General features: G+C 46.4%; 1 protein-coding gene across 1 annotated transcript in view; it reads right to left on the bottom strand.

Moving 5' to 3' along the window:
* PIWIL4 (piwi like RNA-mediated gene silencing 4) overlaps positions 1–10274 on the bottom strand; it is a 64136-nt gene that overhangs the window by 2090 nt on the left and 51772 nt on the right. Inside the window, exons 14-18 of the mRNA XM_004709021.2 lie at positions 9273–9473; positions 8060–8163; positions 6734–6804; positions 5219–5372; positions 93–218 (exon numbers count right to left, since the gene is read on the bottom strand). Of these exons, the coding sequence (XP_004709078.1) occupies positions 93–218; positions 5219–5372; positions 6734–6804; positions 8060–8163; positions 9273–9473 (656 nt within the window). The remainder of the gene's footprint in view (positions 1–92; positions 219–5218; positions 5373–6733; positions 6805–8059; positions 8164–9272; positions 9474–10274) is intronic.

Here is a 10274-nt window from a genome sequence, read left to right as displayed (position 1 = left end):
TGTATGTTTCATCGGTGCTATACTGCACCCGGCTGGCTCGCCTCTTCCTTGTGACCCTTCTGAACTTGAACTCATTTTCTAACGGTACTTGCCAAGCAGGACGGGTTGCTTCTGAATCCACGACAGTGCCTAGTGGTGGGTTCTGCAAAGTGTGGTTCCTCTCTGTAAAGAACCGTGGTATGCACTTCTTCCTCACCACAATCACCGAGAGTCTAGAGCTTGGGGCAGGAGAAGTCGCACATAAGATTAGAAGCCACACCACATCCTGCCATTTCTAGTTATCAGTTTTTTCAGTAAGCTCTTTAATGAAATAGAAAAAATTTAAAGACCTGTAAGAAAAGATGCAAAATTACTCATAATTCTTCTTCTCCCAGATATATATAGAATTTTTTTAAACTTAGGGATTTTCCTCATTTGTTAGGAAAGACTTGAAACCATCATGGGCCTGATTGTATCGTTTGAATGGGGGAGATGAGAGACAGTTCATGGGCTTCCATGAATACTTCTGAGGAGATTTCCACAGCTGACCATGGAGAAGTCTTGTTTCATTTGCCATTAGGATAGTCACTCTATTTCCACTTTCATTTTTCCTTTCAACTTTACTTCTGGGTAGCGGTAGAAGAATCACTATTTCCCCTGACTTCTCAAATCCTCCCTCTTGAATTACACAACACCTGCCTGGCTGGGTGAAGGAATGGACCCAAATGTACACGTTGGCTAAGTGATGAGTCACCTGGTCTTACAAGTTAGCATTTGGAAAAGTCATGGCCAAAATCAAATGCCAAGCGGGCTTCAAGAAGTTGGTAAACACATAGAAATGAAAGATAAGCCAATGTAACAGAACAGAAAACCCAGAAATAGGTACATCCACTTACAGGGAACTGATCTTCAACAGAGGACAAAGAAACATTATTTGGGAAAGAGCAAGTCTCTTCAACAAATGGTGCTGGCAAAACTGGGTCTCCAGGAGAAGAATGAAACAGGACTCATACCTCACCCGCCTCACATACAAAACCATCTGAAGATGGATCAAAGACCTCAGTGCAAATCCTAGAGCTATAAAGATCAATGGAAAAACAGGGAAAAACTTCAGGGCAGACACATACTATCTAATGCAATCAAGGAAATGCACACAGAGGACAAGTCGACTGAAAATAAGACTCCTGTGTGTATCTAAAAGGTAAAAAACGAGCCCACAGACTGGATAAAAATTTTAGCAACAACACAATGGATATGATAATACTCTCAGAAATCTATAAAATAATTGCAAAAAGTGATATGTAGATCATTGTGATTGGTTCCCCCTTTATCCTCCCACCTTACCCTTACCCTCCTGGTATGGTTACTCTCATTATTGGTCCCCAGGGGCTTATCTGTCCTGGATTCCCTGTGTTTCCAGCTCTTATCTGTACCAGTGGACATGCTCTGGGCTATCCAGATTGTAAGGTAGAATTGGGGTCATGTTAGTGGGGAAAGGAAGCATTAAAGGACAAGAGGAAAGTTATATGTTTCATTGGTGCTATACTGCACCCTGACTGGCTCGTTTCTTCCTTGTGACCCTTCTGTAAGGGGAGGTCTAATTGTCTACAGAAGGGGTTTGGGTGTCCACTTCACACTCCCCCTCATTCACATTGGTAAGATTTTTTTGGTTCTGGGTCTTTGATGCCTGATACCTGATCCCATAGACACCTCATGATCACACAGGCTGCTGTGCTTCTTCCATGTGGGTTTTGTTGCTTCTCAGCTAGATGGACACTTATTTATCTTGAAGCCTTTAAGACCACAGATGGTATATCTTTTGATAGCCAGGTACCATCAGCTTTCTTCACCACATTTCATATGCACCCATTTTGTCTTCAGTGATCTTGTCAGGGAAGGTGACCATCACAGAATGCCAGATTATTAGAACAAAATGTTCTTGCATTGAGGCAGTATTTGAGTAGAGGTCCAATGTCCATCTGCTGCCATAATACTCAACAAATAAATATATATGCATAAACCTATTTCCCTATCATTATATATGTTTACATATGTACATGCCTGTATTTAGACCTCTATAGATGCCCTTTGCCTCCTAGTTCTTTCCTCTATTTCCTTTTACTTTCCACTTGTCCCACTATCATCTTCGGCCTTCATTCAGATTTCAGTAATTCCTCTCAGCTACACTGCCCTTGATCAAGCCCCACCAAGCATCCTATGCCCTCCTTGCCATCGATTTTAGATTGCTTGTTGGTCCCTTGTCCCTGGGTTTGTTGGAACACCCCTTCTTTTCCCCTGCCTCCCCCTCTCCCTCCCCCCACCCGCAGAACCACTGGTCCAGTTGTTTTCTCCTCCAGATTGTTTATACTGCCCATCTTATCTAGATAGATAGATATGCAGAGACAATAATAAGCACAACAACTAGACAGAGCAAAATAACACAACGAAAGAAAACAAAAAACCAACAACAAAAAAATGAAAAGCCTATGAATAGTTCCAGGTCTGTGTTTTGACCTTTAGGAGTGTTTCCCAAGGATTGTAAATAATAAAACCCAAGATCAGAGGAGGGAATTATATGAGAGTTTATATCCTGAGCACCCAGTCCGCAGAAGGCTACGGATGGTAGTGAAAGCCCAAAATCCATTGCAGAGCCCTTACACAGAGTAAGCCTTCAATGAACTGCGTCAGACCATTGACCAGAGATGTGAATAGTTACCCTCAGAAAGTGCATTGCAAGTGGATTACTATAGACACAGTTAGGTCAAAATGTAACAGATTAGCATTCGTTTCCCCTTTTAACCTGTTTCTAATTTGTTATACTTACTATTAACATCTGCTTTCTTTTGGGTTTGTTTTTCCCTGTGCTTACTTTTGTTGTCATTATTGATTTTCTGGGTTTTTGGTGGGCGGGTATGGCTTTCTCTATGTGAGATCTAGGAGAGGTGCTTCACAGCAATAGGAGCGAGATTAACAGCTCCTTAGGGTTATTGCAGGGGAGGTTAGGATGAAACGGGCAGCTAATAATAATGGTACAAGAATGAAGAAAATGTTCTAAAATTGACTGTGGTAGTGACTGCACAACTCTTTTGAATATATTTAATTGTATGGCTCATGCAACTGTCAAAAGAGATAATGGAATTTTTCCATGAACTTTTTTGGATACCCTTTGTATTTGCCACCATACAAGGAACTTTGAGAATGCAATGAACACTGAAAATTCACTTGAAATATTATTTTTAAAAATGAAAAATTATCACTAATGTTTCTAATATTGGAAAAATTCTTGACTTTGATATTATAGTCCTAAAAACAGAACAAAATAGAACAACAGAGAACTGATGGTACAAACAGCTGCTAATTGAAAGGCTGCTGATTCAAACCACGCAGTGGCTCTGAGGGAAAAAGACATGGCAATGCCTTCCATAACGATCACAGCCAAGAAAAACCCCACGGGACAAATCTATTATGTCACCTGGGTCCCTCTGAGCTGAAAATGACCGCTGGCACTACTCGCAGAGTACAAGAAGAGTAACCCCTCCTCATTCCTCCTGCTAAAAGCACCGCTGCGTGCCGGGATGCCAATGCAGTCACCTGACATCAGTGGACAGTGTGCTGTTTAGCACTATCAGACTCTTGAAGAAGCCCCGATGGTGTAGTGCTTACATGTGGGGCTGCCAACTGCAAGGTCAGCGGTTTGAAACCACCAGCTGCTCAATGGGAGAAAGAGGAGGCTTCTACTCCCATACAGAGCGATAATCTCAGAAACTCACAGGGGCAGGTCTACCCTGTCCTAGAGGGTTGCTCTGAGTCAGCATCAACGTGTGGCCATGAGCTTGGGTTTTGGAGTTTTGGATGCTCACTGCTCTCGACGAGCCAGGACAGAGGTTCAGCCTTAGCTCCCCCGGGGCTCCTGTCTGGGATGCTTTGCTGGATGATGGCGCCATCCTACAGGCAGAACTGTGTGCCCTGCTTGTAACAAAATGTTTTCCAAATACTTTAAGGTCCAGCCTTTAGATGATCATTCTCTGCCATTTTCCATTTCTAATTCTGCTCCCCACCGACACTTCAGAGTACGTCACAGTTAAACACCTGACAAGGGAGCAGCGCAGTGCCGGGTGTGTGACATGGTCAGATCCCCACCTGTCTCCGCCTTCACACGCCAGCTTTTCAGCACTTTCCACTTACGCACCCACACATGAGGGTCCCCAGCTGGGGCAATGCAGTTCCCTTGCTCGGCTGGTAGGTAATCGAAAGGTTAGAGGTTCCGTTCCACCCAGCGTGGCCTTGAAAGTCCTGGAAAGCTGCTTCCAAATCACTCCGTCACTGCAAGCCCAAGGGGACGCAGGTCTGCTCACACTGACCTCATGGCAGTGGGGGGTCACTGCACACCTGTGACTGAGGTCCAGAGGCTTTGTCCCGTGTGCTCATTGGACCACAGTGTCAACCCACAGCTTGTTATTCCCCCCACAGCTTGTTATTCCCCCACCCCCACCCCCCTGCCCCGTGACCTGTTATTCTGTATGAAATGCCTTCACCTGTCAGCAATCCTAGGAGCCTCTGGCTGAATCTGCTTCAGCTATCCATCAGGACCACCGCCTCTTTCGAGGGAACCCCACCCCGGCCTCACAGATCGGGTACCACCCAGGCTGGCTAGTTCATGCTAGTCTGACTGCAAGGAGCCAGATGGTACACTGGTTTCCACACTTGGGTGCTAATCCAAATGCTGCCGGCTTGAACCCGCCAGGTGCCCCTAGGAAGAAAGATGCGGCCTTCTTTTCTGTGGCTGATGGCAGCCAAGGAAACCCTGCGGGGGTCTACTCTATCCTACGGGGTCACTAGGAGGGAAGTCAACTTGACATCCCAACCACATGGGCTCCTTGGGTGGTACAGATAGTACCTGTGCTTGACGCATAACCTAGAAGTCAGAGGTCAGAGGTGCCTCAGAAGAAAGACATGGAAGTCTACTGCCAGAAAATCAGCCACCGACAAGCCTCTGGAGTCCAGCACACTGGGCCACAGGGACTGGAAGACTCCCGGCAACCAGTTTGGATTTCGGTTTGTACCTTGACTCTCTCCAATCCCAAGGAAGTCTAACTAGTTGTGCTCCCCTGAAACAGAAAAAGCACAGCTTAACTGCCCATGCTTTTTAGAGAGGGAGAGAGAGTTGCATACTTGGATTGATCAGGTGCAGTTGAATATGCTATCCTGGAGGGGGTTTGGAAAGAGGAAGATTTAATACCTGGCACTGGAGCTGGATTCGGCCACACTGCTCAGCAGCTGGGGTACTTCGTAGTCAATCAGTGTTCGCAGCTGTCCATCCCCGACCCCGTCGCGGTACACAATGATCCGTGCCGGCACCTCATGGTTGTGCTTGTACCACTTGTTGAGCGCGCCTGCAGAATTTGGCGTTGGGAAGAGAAGGATGACTCATTCGATGCCCATGGAGAATGAATCCCCATCTATTTCAGCGTATAAATAAGCTGGTGAGTGAGGACCATGGTAAAGCAGACGGGTATTTGATCTGGGCTGTATCTTTGATCATGTGAAATGGAGTAACTGTAGGGAGCATCTCCACTAGTTGGGGAAACAAGAAGGTTCCCATGGCGTGATATATTCTTAAACTTAGCACAAGTCCTTAGTAAAATTTTATATTAAAACAATACATTAAAATTTAATTCAGGCAGTAGACATAAAAATGCCTCAAGCCAAATTAGCACTAATTTAGTTGCTTCAAGTGTCTAAATCAGCTCCGCAGATGGAGCCTGGACTGCGTTCTGTCATCTTCTTCCCTAATGAGCACAAAGAAAACAGCCCGCTGTTGCTCTGAAAACATCTCTTCCTGCTGACTCACCCACCCTCACCGATGATGCCAATGCTCAAAACACTTCCACCCACTCACACCGCAGACTGCTGAAGAAGCAGGTACCAGACAGCAACTCCTACCCAATCGAACTGTTTAATAACAACTGCTCAAAAAGAAAAAAGAGCCAACAACTCTTAAAACCACGTTTTGAAATAAAAGAACAAGAATATTGTGCAATGATTCCTCTAGAGTGTCATATTGCACAATCGTTTAAAAGAGCTATCTAAGAAATTCATTTTAGTTAGATAGCCGCTAACCATTTAGTTAGCTAGCCAAACCAAACTTCCTGCCATAGTCGATGCCCACTCAGACAAGACAGCGGAGAACTGCCCCTATGACTCTGCAGGACTGGACCTTTTTATGGGAGGAGAAAGCCCCATCTTTCTCCTTTGGAGCAGCTGGGGATTTGGCACTGCTGACCTGGTGGTTACCAGCCAACACGTAGCCATTATGCCAACAGGGCTCCTTAAAAGATTACCATGTACATACCAACAAAACCAAACAAACTCTGCCACTGAGTCGATTCCGACTCATAGCAACCCTATAGGACAGAGTAGAACTGCCCTTGGGGGAGGGGTTCCCAGAGTCTCTCTTTATGGGAGTAGAAAACCTTGTCTTTCTCCCAAAGAGGAGCTGGTGGTTTTGAACTGCCGACCTTGCAGTTAGCAGCCCAACTCATAACCACCACGCTCCTCATATCAGGCACAGAAAAATGTAAATTCTACACAGCCCGACTACTGGCCTGAGTGGGCACAAAGCTTTGAGACTCTCCAACTGCTTGGCGGCTGACACTGTCAGGCTTGGGGAGCCTGTTCCCACCAATCGGGTCTGCTGAAAACAGGTGGACCTTCAGAGGCCTTGGAGCCTGTGGACTGGCTATATTTTCAGTACCGGTCATGAAAACTTTTAAGCAGTCTGCAACATCAGTCGTGGTTCTCTGAAGGATACAGCGGGAATACCATCTAAAGTAAGCAGAAGGTAAAAGTAAACTTCCACACCAGGCACACGGGCTCTTGTTCAATGAAGAAATAGACATTGTGTACATAATGAACGTTCGTGATTTTGTACATGCTATATGAACAAGACTGTAATTTAAAAGCCCCCCATCCGCCTAAAAAAGGAAAATGTATTAAAAAGCACAGCTAAAGCATATGGTTGGCCTTAGACCTCTGTAGACATCTGCATTCACATCCTGGCTGGTCTAGTAATCCGCTGCAGGACTTGGCAAGGACCCTTTGGTGACACCGTGGTGAAGCCCTCACTGTTGACCCAAAACAGGTCTAGTTGGAACCCACCGCACCCATAGCTGTGCGAGGAGAAAGACGTGACACTCCGGTGCGGTGGAGATGACAGCGTTGGACCCTCCGCGGGCAGTGCCACTCTGTCCTGGGGCGTCGGAATCAATTCCACAGCGATGTGGCTATGTGAAACTAAGCCTCAGATTCCTCAGCCAATGGATGTTTGACTCTACAGGTTTTCAGAGTCAAGCAGATGCTTCCCACTTTCTAGTGCTTCTGCACAGAGATTGAATGAGCAGAGTTTGGATACCCATGGAGTGGATCTCTACCTGACAGTCAGTGACTTGTCACTGGAACCTTTCTTTCTATGGTTGGCTTTAATTTTAGGGATGGATATAAAGTTGCAGTTTCCATAATTCCAGGTAGATATTTGATGGGCCACATCAGTTTATGGACAGCTTAAGTGTGGGAAGAAAACATTTTGCAAACAACTTCTACAACCTCAAGCCACAGTAAATGCACTGCTATCACGCTAATTGCAACTCATAGCGACCTCTAGGGCAGAACTCCCTGTGGGTTTCCCAGACCGTAGTCTGTACGGTAGAAAGGTGGTGAGAGAGAGGAAACCCTCAACAAGATGGACTGACACGGTGGCTGCAGCAATGGGCTCAAACACAGGAACACTGGTAAGGATGGTGCAAGCAGTGTTTGTTCTTCTGTACATTGGGTCATTATGAGTGGAGCCGACTCAGCACCACCAAACAACAGCAGTCATTAAAAATACAACAGGCACTGGGCCAATAGCTTGCTCTAATGAATGTGTAAGGAAAGTTTTTAATGAGGTTACATATTTTCCCAGTATTATAAAAATGCTTTTTTATAATTTATGACCTGAAGTGTTGGTATTTAAAACAACTGGTTAAAGCACAATTAACAGTCTCAATAATTGAAGAACACATCAGGGTGATTTTCATCCTACCTGGTAATTCTGGGGTTAATGCTGGCCACGCATCCAACCACCACTATCCCTTTGTTCTGAGCATCCTTACAGACATCAATGCCGACCACCATCAGGGACTTTAACTGTAACATTGAATGGTTCGGATTTTAATGGGATAAGGTTGCATTTCTTCAAACAATGATTTCACGTTCAGTTTTCCAAAACTGTCCCTAGGTAATAAGTTATTTAAGTGAAGCTAGGTATCAGGGAACCCTGATCGTGTAGTGGGTTACATGTTGCACTAAACCACAAGATTGGTAGTTCAAATCTACCAGCTGCTCCCCGAGAGAAAGAAAGGAAGCGTTTCAGTCTGGGAAACCCACAGTTCTACCCTGTCCTGCAGGGCCGCTCTGAGTCAGAACCAGCTGAGGGGCAGTGAGTTTGGGGTTTTGGATGTATCACAGGAGATCGCAGTCTGGATCAGGCAGATGATTTCATCCAAAACCAGAAACACTTAAAGACCGAGGGAAGAATGAATTACTCAAGAGACTTCCTGAGCCCAAACAGTCATCCATCCTCTGTGGGACTGGACAAGGGACACAGAGTGCTAAAGAGAAGCTGGGACAATGGCTAGCCCATGTATCCTTGCTTTTGGACTGAAGGAATCTGACAAGAACTTCCATTGATTGCTAAGGAATTCTTGCCAGGCCCATGGGCTGCACACTCACTCACCGGGTTCACCTCATTTCCCACTCGCCTCCTTTCCAGCCACCGGGGCTACCCTTCAGGAGGTGGAAGAGGATTTACTCAGTTACCCCCTCAGTTTGGCAGTTCAGACCATCGGCCATGCCAGCACCCCAGTCTCTGCGGAGGCCCCACCCAGGGTGCGGGGCTGCACTGAGATCAAGCACCAGCAGGTCGAAGGGGGCACAGTGGGGGCCCCGGGACTCAGACTTTAAAGCAGTGGCTGGGAGGGCCAGATCAAGTCCTTCCGAGTGTCTGCCCAGCTAAGTTCTCTTTTACAAAGTACTCGATGTGTCCAGTTGAACGGAAGCCCTTTGAGGACAAGGGCTGTCCTTCCCCTTCTTTTGGGTCCCTGTCCCCACAGTGGGTTGAACAATAGAGCAAACACACCATGAAGGAACAAAACAAATAACGCTGGGGTCATATGAAAATCTTCTACTTTGACTTTTTTTTTTTTCTAATTTAAGGAATTGATTGATGAAGCCAGAAAGGGTGAGAGAAGCCTCACAGGTATCTCCACGGCCCACAGCTCGCCTCCCAGTTTGCAGGTGACTTGCATGGCAATCTTGGTGGCCAGACTCATCATGATCCCCTGCTTATTCAGCGTCCGGGTGAGCACGCACTGGCTCGGCATTGGGCAGTCCGAGCTCAAGTACTTCTTAATGACATCGTAGTAGCTCTTCTGGTTAGACGACAGAATGCACATCACCTAAAAAACAACACACACACAACACACACACACACACACACACACACCCCAGGCAGAGAGGAAATCCAGTTACTGATACACAACAGCAACTTTCAATCATGATGATGAGGAATGCATGCGTTCTCCAAACATCTTTTGCTTCTAGGTTCCCAAGAACAGTAGGGAAGGAAAACATTTTTTGTGTCCCCCAAGTTCTCATGTGGGGCCTTTCTGGAGCCCAGCGAGGTGGGTGGCAGACAGAGCAGTGACCCGGCCAAGAGAGGATGGTTTCCCACCAGGGGAGGGAGCAACCAAGCAAAGATATGGAGGCCACAGGGGCCCGAGTCTCTGTGTGCCTCAGAAGGGAGGTGCACATCTGAAAAAGGGGGGGCGTTTGATTTGGAAATGGAAATCCAAGCACATTTCCAATTATCTAAAATTACCTACCGCACTCTTCCTTCTCACTGCCATCAATTCGGTGCCCACTCACAGTGGACTGCCCAGGTGGGTTTCCGAGGCTGTGACCCCTTATGGGAGTGGACAGCCTTATCTTTCTCTCAGCTTGGGGTTTCGAATTGCTGACCTTGCAATTAGCAGCCCAATGCCTAGCCCACTAAGCCCCCTGTAGTTGTAGTTGTGCCCAGGCAAGGGAGTAAAAAGTTAATGGAAGGGAACAACAAGAGATCCAAAATCGGTGGTGAGGAGGGTGTAGGAGGCCTGGTAGGGCTTGATCAAGGGCAACGTAACTTAGAGGAATTACTGAAACCCAAATGAAGGCTGAGCATGATAGTGGGACAAGAGGAAAGTAAAAGGAAATAGAAG

This window comes from Echinops telfairi, unplaced genomic scaffold (genome assembly GCF_000313985.2).
Source record: "Echinops telfairi isolate 266 unplaced genomic scaffold, ASM31398v2 ScPeMD7_7421;HRSCAF=8459, whole genome shotgun sequence".
In the NCBI taxonomy this organism is placed as follows: domain Eukaryota; kingdom Metazoa; phylum Chordata; class Mammalia; order Afrosoricida; family Tenrecidae; genus Echinops; species Echinops telfairi.
Note: the sequence above shows the minus strand (reverse complement) of the source record. Positions and strands in the feature narration are given on the sequence as shown.